The sequence below is a fragment of the Pipistrellus hanaki genome (genome assembly GCF_964339955.1).
Source record: "Pipistrellus hanaki genome assembly, chromosome: 4".
NCBI classification, from domain to species: domain Eukaryota; kingdom Metazoa; phylum Chordata; class Mammalia; order Chiroptera; family Vespertilionidae; genus Pipistrellus; species Pipistrellus hanaki.
In genome coordinates, this window is record NC_140506.1 from 90,824,107 (window position 1) to 90,838,708 (window position 14,602).

At 54.9% G+C, this 14,602-nt stretch overlaps 1 protein-coding gene across 1 annotated transcript; it reads right to left on the reverse strand.

Annotated features, from left to right (window-relative positions):
- Nucleotides 1-61: 61 nt before the first annotated feature.
- Nucleotides 62-6,624, reverse strand: ATP6V0C (ATPase H+ transporting V0 subunit c). Its single transcript, XM_084881842.1, has 3 exons — nt 6,343-6,624; nt 957-1,140; nt 62-801 (listed from the first exon to the last, which is right to left on the reverse strand). Exons 1-3 carry the CDS (start codon nt 6,422-6,424, stop codon nt 597-599), a joined length of 471 nt encoding a protein of 156 aa, XP_084737968.1. The 5' UTR covers nt 6,425-6,624; the 3' UTR covers nt 62-596.
- Between the last annotated feature and the right edge of the window lie 7,978 nt (nt 6,625-14,602).

The following is a 14,602-nucleotide window of genomic DNA, read 5'->3' on the forward strand; positions in this document are numbered from 1 at the left end:
TCTGACGCGCGGATTAGCAGCCCTCCCCTTCCCCTGGCCCACACAAGCACACACACAGATGTCCAGTCACATCCGAGAATTTTATTGGACACGGGTCTGGGCCTGGTAGGCCCAGCTCATGGCCCCGCAGCTAGGGCTGGAGGGCAGTGGTTCCATACAAAAAAACCTCAGGGCACACGGTAACCCCACAAAGCAACACTCTAAAGATTATTATAGTTGGGAGACTGCAGGGCTGCTCCACAGACGTGCGAACAGGTCAAATCTTTATAAATAAACATCCAGTGAAAACGACAACTCGAATTCATCCCTATACACAGAGCACTCTAGGGCAGGTAAATGGGTGGGGGTGGCTAGAAGCCACCATCCTCACTGGTCGGGGGACCTGGGTGGGTGATGATGAGTGGGCCCAGATGTCCACGGCACGGGGCGGGAGGGGGCAACAGACGATGGGCACTAGGACACTGCGCATTTACAAGACCAACTACTGGGGGGAGAGGGGGGCAGCTGCCCCGTGCATGTGTATCAGGCTGTTCATTCTGGAATGAGGAGGGGTGGTCTTTACATCATATCCTGTGGCTGGTGGGCTTAGAGAGGAGCTACTTTGTGGAGAGGATGAGGGCGACGATGAGACCATAGAGACCCAGCACCTCGGCGAAAATGAGGATCAAGATCATGCCCACGAATAGTCGGGGCTGCTGGGCAGTGCCCCGAACTCCGGCGTCACCCACAATGCCAATGGCAAAGCCAGCTGCTAGCCCACTGAGGCCCACACTCAGGCCAGCGCCCAGCTGGAGGAAACTCCTGGGGGAGAGAGGACATGAGATAGACATTAGCTGTGTTGGGGAAGGCGGTAGGCACAGGCCACTAGCCCACTCCTCAGCCCTCCAGCCCTCCAGCCCTGTGCAGTGGCCTGAACCAGGGCAAGGCTGGTGTGGTGGGAGGAACCCAGCACTCACCTGTAGAGACTAATGCCTTCAGTCAAGGAGTTGGCAATAAGGACTGCCACTACCAGGCCATAGATGGCAATGATGCCAGCCATGACCACTGGGATGATGGACTTCATGATCAGCTCTGGTCGCATGACAGACATGGCCGCGATGCCGGTGCCACTCTTGGCGGTACCATAGGCAGCACCCAAGGCTGTTGGGGAGGAAGCAAAGTGAGCCCGGCATCTGGAACCAGAACCTTGTCGGTAACTCTGGCACAGAGACAATGCAGTGGTGCCCGGCCAGGGGCAGGAGGTGACCCTCAGGGGAAATGGTCACAGCCGAGCACTCAAAACCCCAGTAACTGCCCCTTTCTTCTGCCAGAGGTCCTGAGAGCTGGGTGGCTCACCTGGGCTCCTGCTCTGCTAGGAACCCCCCCTGTGCTCGCACTCCCCAATCCTGCCGTACCATCCCGTGCCCCCAAGTTCGGCTCAGCTGCCCCAACCTAAAAGGAGGAGCTCTAACAGGCTGCGGCAGTCACACGGGAATAGGCAGCTGGGCCCCTGCTGTCCTGCTGGAGATTCTGGACACATTTTGTCCCACCCGGGGTCCCAGGCACTCGGGGCGCCAAGGCCTGGAAAAGCACGGGATTGCACACTGGCAGCCCAGATGCTAGGCCAGCGTCAGCCTGCTGGCCCTAGGGCTGTGCCCAAGGACAATATGATGGAAGAGCCTCAGGACACACAAGGTCTGGCCACTACTCAGGGGAAGCAGCCTGCTAAGTCCTGTTCTCTCAGGCCGGAGTTTCTCCGACTCCCCACCCTGCCCACTAAACTCCCAGCACCTGCCCTGGGACACAATGCTAGGAGAGGTGGCGTCTGTGCTGATGGGATGAGCACACCCGCAACCATACAGCAGACCCAGACCCTTAAGTCTGGGGAGGATCCTCTAAATAACCAGAGAGGATAAAGGGCACAGGAAGACAAGGGGCTGTGGAGTCATCACCCAGCACAACTGTGAGGCCTCCGCAGACCTCCCAGAAGCCTGCCTCTGTCCACGCCCCAGTAATGGGGTTGGGCTCTAGGAAAGCCTGGCTCCTCTTCCGCTGCCCTCCTCTCTCTTCTTAGAGTAGCTGCCTTCCTGAAAGTTACCCTCTTCTGGTTCTGAAGTCTAGAGTAACTTTTGCCCAGAATAGAAAACCACAGTAGGTCAAGGTAGCTCTTCTGACTCAGTCACCTGCTCTCCAGGGTTCCACTGCACTTCTTGAGCAGAGGACAACATGGGTTGGAGATGGAAGGGGCCAAGAAAATCCTGGCCATTCCTCTGCACATTTTGCTCACCAATGTGGGCCACAAGGTACCTATTCTGCTCTTTACTAAGCAGGGGAGAACTCAGAGGGTTGCTGCCTTCCTAGGGCTCTAGGCTTGATGAGGACACAGAGGCAGCACCTCCAAGCACAGTGACATGTTCAGGAGAGTGGATAGTGACGGGGTCTGGGAAAGGGCTTCGTAGAGGTAACATCTGAGTGAGGGATGACGAACAGGAAGATTCCAAACAGCCTGAATGGAGATGCTAAGATAGTGCTGGATGGGGACCTACTGGAGGAAGGAGACAAGGGTGGGGCAAAGGAACTGAACTGCCTCCCTCCCCATGGTCCCAGAGGCACCTCAACACAGGCTTGCCTCAACATTCAGCGGCTTTAGCCTGGGGCCCAGGGCCTCTGTCTTCATGAAGCCTTTCCTGGCATTCTCCTGGTTGCACTGCATCCTTTGGGCTCCTGATGGAGGCCCAGCACGTCAGGCTGTCACATATGTGCAAGGGGCCAGTGCCACGGCTCAAGGGTGAAAGCACAGGCTGCCATGGCACTTAGCGGGAGACCATTTCAGGGAACTCAGCACTGGAATCCTGCGAGGCAGGAAGTGAGCTGGGCCCCTCTCTCAGGGGGCAGCAGGGAGATCACGTAGCTGGGGATGGCAACAAGAACGAAGGGAAGAAACAGGAGTGACCAGCAGGAGAGAAAAGCAGTCTGGCTGGGGAGCAGGTGTCTGAGAAAGCCCTGGATAGTTCTGAAGGCCAAGCCTCATGGGGCTCCAGATCCAATGGAGACAGGGAGACTGTGATCAGATGGCAGTTCCAAGAAAACAGCACCAAACACAAGGTGTCTGCCAGCAGGGAGGAAGCCACAAAATTATGGAAAAGGAACATCTGACAGCTTCGTGGAAGACATGATGAAGAATCAAGAGGATTCTTTTGGTCACAAGTTTAAAAAAAAAAAGAGGAAGCTGAAGTGGGAGATGGAGATTGAGGCCTGAGAGTAAGAAGACCAATCAGCAAAGCCCCAGGCAGGCCAGGGTATATCTAGGCCAAGAGCTGGGGACAGTTTGGAGTCAGCCAAGCAGCGACACCTGAGGCCTGAGAGCCGAGGGGCCTGTTCACATAGGCACAGGAGGCAGAGGAAGACAAGCCTTGGAGAAAGACATATTTAACACGTCAAGCGCCCAGCCTGTGTTGTCTTCCAGACAGAGAGTATAGTGTCAGTTACTGGTCAGTTCTGGGCACTTAACAGTGGTCAGCAAACTCATTAGTCAACAGAGCCAAATATTAACAGTACAATGATTGAAATTTCTTTTGAGAGCCAAATTTTTTAAACTTAAACTTCTTCAAATGCAACTTCTTCAAAATAGACTTGCCCAGGCTGTGGTATTTTGTGGAAGAGCCACACTCAAGGGGCCAAAGAACCGCATGTGGCTCGCAAGCCGCAGTTTGCCGACCATATGTTAAACGAGAAATGAAATAAGAAGTCAAACACAGCCTTAGCCAGTTTGGCTCAGTGGATAGTGTTGGCCTGCAGACTGAAGGGTCCCAGGTTGTTTCCGGCCAAGGGCATATGCCTTGGTTTTGGGCTCGATCCCCAGTAGGGGGCGTGCAGGAGGCAGCTGATCAATGATTCTCATCATTAATGTTTCTCTCTATCCCTCTTCCTTCCTCTCTAAAATCAAAATTAAAAAAAAAAAAAAAAGAAGTAAACCACAATTAGCCCCAGGTAGGGAAAGAAGGAATGAAGCTGCATTTAGAACAATAGGAATGAATGGCCTCAAAATCCAGGAGCTTGGGATCAGCAAAGAGCCCTGGATCAGTCTATCCTATGCTCAGTAACTTTTGGAGCTCTGCCGGTCAGGTTCCATTGAAAGTACCAAGTAAACCTGGCTGATTTGGCTCAATGGGTAGTGTCCGCCTGTGGACTGAAGGGTCTTGGGTTCAATTCTGGTCAAGGGCACACGCCCAGGTTGTTGGGTCATTCCCCAGTAGGGGGCTTACAGGAGGCAGCCAATCAATGATCCTCTCTCACCATTGATGTTTCTCTCTCTCCCCCTCTCCCTTCTTCTCTGAAATCAATGAAAATAAATGGGGGGAAAAGAAAGTACAAAGTAAGTTCTAGAAGGAAAAGAGAGGCACCTGGTATTCAGAGGGCGACTAGGGGCTGGATACAGATAACGTGCTTAACAGGCAAACTCAGCTTCGGGGGCAAACAGTGACAGCCAGAATTCCAGGTGGGCAGGCATTATGGTTTTTTTAAAGAATTTTTGTGAGTTTATTTGAGCCAAACTGTTGACATATGCCGGGAAGCAGAACCTCAACGGATTGAGATAATGCTCCGTAGAATGGCGGGTTTCTTTTTTTTTTATTTCTCTATACATTGCAATCAAAGGAGGGACATAGGTGGGTTACATGAAATTCATTGGTGATGGAGTAAGGAGGCGGGAGAAAGCAAGATGGTGGGAAACCCCCAGGCATTATGTTTTATTCACTTATGTCTCAGTGGCTGGCACATAGTAGGAGCTCAATCAAGACTTGTTGAATAAGTGACAGCCACAAGTAGCACCCCAAGGAGGCCAGTTAAGCAGAATCCTGGAGGCCAAGCCCAGAAAAGGCTGGGGTAAGGAGGCGAGGCAGCCTGCCGGGAGGTTCTGGGGAGCAGTCAGCCCTGAAGATGTGGAAAGAGCAGGCGCTGGCTAGAAGGGAAGGGGAAGTTCAGCCTTCTCCCACCACAAATGACCTCTTACGGGCACATGATAGAAAGGACAGGCCTCACTCAGCAGCTCGTGACTGGCAGGCAGGCTCAGGGAGAGGGAGGCCTCCCAGAGAGCAGAGCCCCCCAAGTCCCCGCCTCACCAGTGTTTACAGTCAGCAGAGGCTGTTTGGAGTTCAAACCCTCCACATACCTGCATTGGGAGCCTACCAATGCATCAGGTAGGGTGGGGCAGGGCGTGGTCATCAAAGCCAAAAACCAGACCCAGACCAGGCCAGACCAGTCCATGGGGGCTGCATCTGGGCCAGGACTCACCTCCCTGGGTTGCACATTCCTGAGCCTGCCCCCAGTGATCTTTCTCCCGGGCCAATTTTCACTAAATTCAACACCTCAGGACTGTCAAGACCCAACTTCAAAAGTAGGGTGCCATCAAGAACCCTGGAAGGCCCCTTTCTCCATGCCTAGGGCAGCCCTTCCCAATACCAGGCCTTACGGAAAGGAAGGTCATTCATTCATTCATTCATTGGGGCCTCAACTAGAAAACTCCCTGAAGGACAAAGACCCAATCCCCTCAATGCTGAGATCCTCTGTGCAATCCCCTCTAAAGCAAGCGTCCACACGTCACGGCGCTGACGCTGGCCAGGCTCCCATTGTCCTCGGCCTGTCTCAATCCCAAACACTCCCACCCCTGGGTTCCTGCCCGCTTTCGGGACCAACTGCTCAGCCCAGCTTTCCCAACAAACCCACACAGGGCTATTGGGAAACAGTGACAAGCCCTAACCGGAAGCACCTACCTCAGGGTTAGACCCATTGGGCCTGGGCTGCGGGAAGGAGGGGATGGAGGGAAGGGCCAGGGCTGTGGTCCTCGGCTGGGAGCACCAGGACCCGATCCCCCATTCCCACCGCCCACGGACTGGGCCGGCCCTACGTGTGGAAAGCTGTGTGAGGTGTGATGTCACGCCTTCCCGCAGGACTGGGGGGAGGAAAGAGGGGGGAGAGGGGGAGGGCCGGAGGATGCGGAGCAGGCGCAGGACCGCGCGCCCCCACCCCAGCCTCCCCCCACCTCTCCCGACTAAGATGGCAGCGGCGCCATCGCCCCACCCCCGCACCGGCTCGGAACGGGAGCAGGGAGGCCGGCCCGGGTATCCCGGGGAGACCCTTGGGACCCGCACCCCGACCCAACCCGTATGCCCTGCAATGGACACCCCGCGGCCCAGGCATCCTCCTCCTGGGCCCGGACCCCCGCCCGCGGTCACGTGAGCCCCGGGACCCCGACAGCTTGGGATTACGTCAGAGTGACGTCACACACCGAAGCCCCGGCAAGCCGCGGGCACGAGACCCACGCGCCCCGGCGCCCCCCCGGGTCCCTCCGGCCGCGGCGCTCACCGCTGAAGATCATGGCGGCCGAGGCGCCCATGACCGCGAAAAAGGAGGCGTATTCGGGGCCGCCGCTCTTGACCTCGGACATGGCTGCGGGTGGGGAGGGGGCGAGCTCGGCGGGCCGCGGCGGGGGCGAGGACCGGCTGGGCGAGGCGAGCGGGCGAGCGGGTGGGCGGGCGGGCGGCGGGCGGCGGCGCGAGGCGGGCGACCGGACGCGGCGGCGAAGGCTCCCGGGCAGTCAGCCGCTGCGCTCTAAATACCAGCTCCGCAAAACAAAATGGCCGCAGCGGCCGCGTCACATGACCCTGGCCCCGCCCCGCCGGGCCGGGCCGTACCACTGCGCGCCGCGGGGGGCGCCTGGCCCCGCACCCCCTGGCGGCCCGCTGCCCTGCCCGCCCCGCGCGGCCGCCCGGCCGGCCCGGACTCTGGCCTAGTCCGCCCGCTCTCCGGCCTCCGCGGGCGCGCCGCCCGGCTCCGCCGCACCCCGGCCCCCGCAGCGGTGCGCCGGTCCGGCCCCCCCTCGGGGCGGGGCGGTGGCGGCCACATTACCATACGGGGCCGGACGTGGCGGCGCCCCGCCTCCTCTGCGGCTGCGCGGCGCCCGCCAGGGCTCGGTTCCCGGGTTTGCTTCTCTTTGCGTTTGCGGCGTGGGTCGTCGGCCCCCGGCTCCTCACGGCGGCACCCAGGGCCGTTCTCTCCTCCTCCCGGAGCGGTGTGAGCACCCGAGGGGACGGAGCCCAACGCGAGTCCCGGGCGCCTGCCTCGGAGGCTCCAGTCCCCGGAGAGTCCCCAGCCCACCCGGGGATCCCCTCGGTCGCTCCACCCTGACCCCGACCACAGTCTCCTCCAGACCCAGACCCACCAGCTTCTGACTCAGAAATGGATGAATTCTCCCCCGGCTTCCTAGGAAAAGGAACGCCCTTCCCTTCATCTGTCTCCTCTCTGGCATTAGGGACCCAGACTTCGGTTGGGGGGAGGGGTGTCTCTGTTCCCTCCAGATGAAGGCGTGACTGGCGTGAAGTCCGTCCGAGCTGCGTGCGGCCTGTGCAGGCTTCCCCAGAGGACTGCCCGTTCTGGGGTCCCTGTCCTGTCTGTCCTCAGGCAAAGCTTGCACCTGCAGAGCTGTCCTTATTTCTGGAGCAGCAGCCATGGTTCCAGCCCAGCATGCAGCCTGGCCTGGAACTGACACCGCCCTGCTGGTCCCAGGCGGTGGTCCCCCGCACCCCAACTGGCTACCTGGTTATCTACCCACCAGCTCTGGTTTCCTGTGCTCTTTTGTCTCCTCCCTTTCAGGAGCCCTGGCTGAGTGCTTTCTGGGTCTCCCTTGAGCTCCAAGCCCTCCCCACCTCTCTCTGCCGCCTTCTTCCTTGCCCTGACTCTGACTTCTGGAAAGAGGAATCTTGTCTCTGTGTTTCCATCTCTCCTGCCCTCCGCCCTTCCCCAGCTCCTTGCCTTTGCCAAGGTCACTGGAGGCTGCCATTTCTCTAAGCCAAGGGACACTTGTCAGGCTGTCTTGAGTGGATTTCTCTGTTGCTGTGGCCCACTGCCCACTCCTCCACCATCTCTTTTCTTTCAGCTCATCTTCTCCCATGGCTCGGACGCCCTGATTCCTTCCTGGCGTTCCATGGAGGAGCGAGGACAGGCCCGGGTCCTACAGTGGTTCCCAGGGCTTCACACCCCTCCCACCTCCACCCCTGAGTGATCAAGTCTCTGTCTGTACCTTACCAGACCAGCTCCAAGCCCACCCTCCATAGCTCTAGGCACTTAGCATCCAGACCAGGGAGCCCAGGCCAGGCTGATGCTGGCTGGGGTGCCGGGGACAGTGGGTGCCAGGGGCAGTGGGTCCAGGGGGAGAATTCGGACCAAGGAAAGGAGGGGCAGGACGGTCCACAACAGTCTGAAGTACAGTGGTGGGCGAAGTCCACAGAGCCTTAGTATGGCTGAAATTCCAAGCCTGGAAATCAGGAGACAGTTTCCTCACTGGGCTCGGGGAGCAGGTCAGCTCTGCTCCCGGTCCTCTGGTTTTCTGCCCAAGTTCTGGAATGAGGCGTCACACTGGTTCTCTAGTGGGGCTGCTGACGCCCCCCAACTGAGTTTAGTCCCATCCACATCACCACCGGCTTTCATCCGGTTATTTCCATCTTGGGCAAGAGACACAACCATCCACCCAACGGCTCCCATCAGCAGCCTTCGAGTCACGAACTGCTCACTCATTCATCATTACTCACCGAGCCCTCAGCTTCCCAGTGCTGAGCTCTGACCGTGCCAGAAGCCCGCTGCCCCTGGGGCGGTCCTTCCTTTCCGGCCTGGGTCTCCTCACAGCCTCCACATGATGGACCTGCTCGCTTTCGCTCACCATCCAGCCCATCCTCCACCTGTAAGCTATAGGTTCCTTCCCACTGGCGCATCTGCCCAGGTGCTCCCGCCTAGAATTCTTCACCGTCCTTCAGACACAGGCCGAGCCTCGGCGGTCCTCCCTATCTATCTGTTATCCTCGTGTTTGCCTCTCCTCGCCTTTGTCCTTGATCCTGTAGTTCTCTCTGCACCAACCATCTTTCCTTCCTTCTTAGGGAATGCTACCTCCTCCAGGAAGCCCTCCTGACCTCTCTTCCTCCTCCTCAGGCCCCTTCTTCATCCCTTGTACTCCATTACTACTTTTTCTCACTCACTGCCTTCCCCACTGAGAGTCCCTGTGCCTCTTTTTCTGTATCCCTGACCCCCCGGTAGGGTGCCTGGTGCACACAGCTAACATTTATTTCTTTATTTTAATATATTTTTTATTGATTTTTTTTTTTTTTACAGAGAGGAAGAGAGAGGGATAGAGAGTTAGAAACATCGATGAGAGAGAAACATTGATCAGCTGCCTCCTGCACACCCCCCCACTGGGGATGTGCCCCGAACCAAGGTACATGCCCTTGACTGGAATCGAACCTGGGACCCTTTAGTCCGCAGGCTGAGGCTCTATCCACTGAGCCAAACCGGTTTCGGCACAGCTAACATTTATTGATCACTAAGTGTGTGCCAACCTGTCCTGAGCATTGGAGGGGGGTGATCTTATCTAATCCTCACAGTGACCTCTGAGGAAGATGTCACTGTTACTGTCGTTGTCTGAAAAAGGAAATGGTCCTGGGAAGGCTGGCCACCTTGCCCGGGGTCAGGCAGCTAGAGTGGCGGAACTGAAACTCCGGCGACACCGGCTAAGCCTGGCCCACGTGGTTCAGGCTCCACCTGCCTCTCACGCCAAGGCTCAGGGGGCTCTAGTGACCAGTGATGGGCCCGGGAGGGATGGACCGCCTTCCCCTGGGCCTCCCAGCACTGGCCGGGCTCTGGGTGGGCTGGGCTGTGGCTGTGGAAGGGAGTGGCCAGGGATACACATCTCTGCCGTCTCCCTCACAGCTGGGTCCCCAGCTTGAAACCACAGTGTCATGAGCTCCTGGCTTGTCATGCAAGCGGGGATTTCCAGGGAGAAAGAAGAAGGGGCTTTGGGAAACTCAGGTAGGAGGCCCTGATAGGGAGGCATGGAGAGATGTGAATTGGGGTCCTTATCCTCCAAGAGATTTAATGGGGGCAAAGGCGCACCGTCCCCACGGAAAGTTGGTGGCAGAGAGAAAAGTCCAGTGGAACTCTGCAAGACCCGAGGGAGGAGAGGGATATGGCTAGAGAGAAAACGACAATCAGGTTCCAAGTGGCCTCCAGTGATTGGAAAGGTGAACGTATCTAAAGAGGTGGAATAGTCTGATGCATGGCCTTATCAAGAACATCAGGCCGAAACCGGCTTGGCTCAGTCGGTCTGCAGACTGAAAGGCCCCAGGTTCGATTCCGGTCAGGGGCATGTACGTTGGTTGCGGGCACATTCCCGGTAGGGGGTGTGCAAGAGGCAGCTGGTCGATGTTTCTCTCTCATCGACGTTTCAAGCTCTCTATCTCTCTCCCTTGCTCTCTGTAAAAAATCAATAAAGATATATTAAAAAATAAATAAATAAAAGAACGTCAGGGCCCGGCCAGTGCAGCTCAGTGGTTGAGCACCGACCTGTGAACCAGGAGGTCACAGTTAGATGCCCAGTCAGGACACGTGCCCAGGTTGCAAGTTCAGTCCCCAGGGTGGGGAATGCAGGAGGCAGCCAATTAATGATTCTCATCACAGATGTTTCTATCTCTCTCTTCCTCTGTGAAAGCCATACAAATATATTTTAAGAAAGAACATTGGGAAACTGCAGAGAAGCAGGAGTTCCAGGCAGGGTGCTCTCTCCCCGTGAACAGTCCCATTCTCCCGGTGAGTTGCCAAGAAGGTATGCTAGAGGGGGCATAATGCCGGGACATGACCCTGTTCTCTTGGCCTGGCTGGATAAGTGGCCCGGGAAAGGCTGGGAGGAGATGAAACAAAAAACTTAGTTGTGCTAGCGGGGGAGATGGGTAAAGGCAATTTTTTGTATGGTTGAAAAAAACTTGGCTTATAAAATGATACGTTATTTTTATTATTTATTTTAATCCTCACCTAAGGATATGCTTTTTATTGATTTTTAGATAAAGAGGAAAGGGGGCTAAAGAGAGAGAGAGAAAAAAACAAAAAACAAAAACCACCCACGAGATATTTATCAGTTGCCTCCAACTGGGGATTGAACACTCAATCTAAGTATGTGCCTTGTGCAGGAATCGAACACGAAACCTTTTGGTGAACTGAGCCATCTGGCCAGGGCCCTTGTTATTTTTTTTAAAAAATAAAATATGTCCTGTAGGTAAACACAGCGTGATAGAAGCGGGACCTGCAGCCACGTGGTCACTGGTAGAGGGCACCCTGACCACCAGGGCGCAGTGTGAGGCTCTCTCCCTGGGTTTAGGAAGGAAGGAAGGGAGGGTGTGAGGGAGGGAGAATCCTGGGGGTTTACAGTAAACCAGGACCTGGCACAGCCTGATACAGGCAGCAGGCTCTCAGAAAGGGTACACAAGAGACACCGGCTGCTCTGCACCCTCCCTCTGAAGGCCAGCCCGACCTTCTCAACCTCCACCACTCAGTTCACAGCCTCCTGGCCATCTGCCTTCCACCCTAACCACTCACCTGACATTTAGTGAGCATCTACTGTGTGTAGACACCACACTAGGCTCTGGGGATACAACATGTAGGAAGAGAGTTCCTACCCTTTGGGAGCCCACAGCCATGGGGGCTGGCCTTGTCCCAACCCTAAACTGGAAAAGTGGGTACCAGGAGTGGGTTACAGAGGAGGGAGGGGCTGGGCAGCTTGGACTGCCTGCAGGGCAGTGATCTAGGAAGGAGGTGTTAAGAAAGAGGAAGAGGGTTTGAGCAGGGAAGCTAGAGATCTAGCTAGAACTTAAATTGCGGACCAGGGAATGCTGGACAGCTGTTTCTGAGATGGAAACAGGTGGACACATTCTGGTGTGGGTGATCTGAGAGGCAGTTAAGTGACAAGAAGCAGGATGGGGAAGAGTGCACAGATGAGTTGCCTGAACATGCATGAAACACTGCTAACAATGGAGGCTCCTGGGGACCTGGTGGGGAAAGAGACTACCCATTGTGGGTATTCTCATATGTATTGGTTTTCACAGAGAGGAAGGGAGAGGGAGAGAGAGAAACATCAATGATGAGAATCATTGGTTGGCTGCCTCTTGCACGCCCCCTACTGGGGACCAAGCCAGCAACCTGGGCATGTGCCCTTGACCCGAATCAAACCCGGACGCTTCAGCCCACTGGCCGACGCTCTATCCACTGAGTCAAAGCAGTTATGGCTGTACTGATCTATTGCTTTTTTACCAGGTGCATTTTACCTTTCAAAAACCATAAGAGAGGGCGGAATGGGGAGCAAGTGCTTAATGGGCACAGGGTTCCTTTGGGGGCATAAAAATGTGGAACTAGAGGTGGTGTTTGTACAGCCTGTGAATGCCCTAAATACCACTTGAGTTGTTCACTTTAATGGTTAAATTCAGACCTGACTGTGTGGTTCAGTTGGTTGGAGTGTTGTCTAGTGCACGGAAAGTTTGCTGGTTCGCTTCCTGGTAGGGTCACATCCCTAGGCTGAGAGTTCTACCCAGGTGGGCGTGTGTACAAATGGATGCTTCTATCATCTCCCTTCCCTTCCCTTCTCTTCCCTTCCCTTCCCTTCCCTTCCCTCTCTCTCTCTCTCTCTCTTCCCCTCTCTTTAAAAATCAGTAAAGCAGCCAGGCTGGCATAGCTCAGTGGTTGAGTATCAACCTACAAACCAGGAGGTCATGGCTTGATTCCCAGCCAGGGCACATGCCTGGGTTGTGGGCTTGATCCCCAGTGTGGGGAGTGCAGGAGGCAACAGGTCAATGATCCTCTCTCATCATTGATGTTTCTTCTATCTATCTCTCCCTCTCCCTTCCCTTCCTCTCTGAAAGCAATAAAAATATGTATTTTTAAAAAGATTAAAAAATAAAAATCACTAAAATATATCCTTGGGTAAGGAACAAAAAATAAATAAAAATAAAGTTGTTAAATTCAATCTTTAAAAAAGATAAAAACAAAGTGCTTCCTTGGCTGACTAGAGATGAGGACTTGAAATGGCACACAATTACCATGGACCATGCCCCCAAACCGTCCACCTGAGGTGGTGGTGGGAGCAGGAGAGGGGGTGTTTCCGTCTGGTCAGGTCCTAGCAGACACTGTGGCCACGTGAGCTGACCCGGCCTGAGGCGGGCAGGCTTCTGGAACAGCAGAGCCAGCCCTGTCCCCCGCTCCCCAGGCCAGGTCATTCCTCACCAATTCCAGCCTGGGTCAGAGTATCTAATGTCAACCATGAGATGGTCCTATGCTGGGTAAAAAGCTGTCACTGTAGAGATTGTTGGTGGCACCCCCCAACCATAGGCCCCAGAAATGCACACTGCCATGTGAGACCAGTGCACACCCACCTCTTGTTCAGAACACCCCAGATTACACCAGCAGCCCAGCAGCACCACCTGGGCTCCTGCTCTCAGGGTGACAGTCTCCAGGGGAGGAAATGGGGAGGCTGGAAAGGAAAAGCATTGTCCGCTGGGGCCTCAGGGGAAGGGTCCCGGTGCAGGGGCACTGCAGCGACTGCGGGGTGGACATGTCCTGTGAAAAGGTCTGGAGGCTGAGGCTCTTGGTTCAGAGGAGGAACTGGAAACTCTAGCTTCCATCCATCTGTGCCACAGGACCTCTCCAACCTGGGCCAGGACCCACCCACCAGGGCAGCAGCAGGAACACTGACAGAAAGCACTGTCTTTTCTCCGAGGCAGCCACAGAGGAAGAGAGAGGGGCAGGAGCCGGTCTGCACGCTGAGCAGCACAGCGAGGAAGCAGAATGGAAGGAAAGAGAGAGAAGCATCGGTTTCACAGGAGAGCAAACGCCCCAAAGCAGCTGAGGGAGGAAGGGAGGGGCACTGGAAGGAGCCAGACAGGTGGAAGAGGTGTTATGCTTTCATTTACATTACACAATCAAAATCCTAGGTATTGGAAAAGACATTGACTCATATAACTTTCCAGATGAAATATTTTCATTTTGATGAACATGACTTTTTGATACTAAATTTTCTATATGACAGGGATCCAAGCAATTTTCATATATATATATATATATATATATATATATATATATATATATATATATGGTATATTTTACAGAGAGGAAGGGAGAGGGATAGAGTTAGAAACATCGAACAGCTGCCTCCTGCACATACCCCACTGGGTATGTGCCCGAAATCAAGGTATATGCTCTTGACTGAGTTGAACCTGAGACCCTTGAGTCTGAAGGCCAATGCTCTATCCACTGAGCCAAACAGATTAGGGCCAAGACATTTGGTCGCTCCTCTCATTCCTCTTTTTTTTTTTTTTTAATATATATATTATTGATTTTTTTACAGAGAGGAAGGGAGAGAGATAGAGAGTTCGAAACATCAATGAGAGAGAGTCATCAATCAGCTGCCTCTTGCACACCCCCTACTGGGGATATGCCCACAACCAAGGTACATGCCCTTGACCGGAATCGAACCCGGGACCCTTCAGTCCCCAAGCCGACGCTCTATCCATTGAGCCAAACTGGTCCCGGTCATTCCTCTTTTTTATGGAGCATGTCTACATGACAGGCTGTGTTAACGAGAGAAAACAAAAACTAGGCAAGAACTTGGTTTACATTGGCCTTGGCAGCAATTGGAGCAGGGTGTGCAGCTCCTGTGATGGACAGAAACTTTTCTTACTGTTCAATCAGCTAATGCAGTCTTTATTTTTAAATATATTTTTACTAAAGGCCCAGTGCACGAAATTTACTAAAGGCTCTG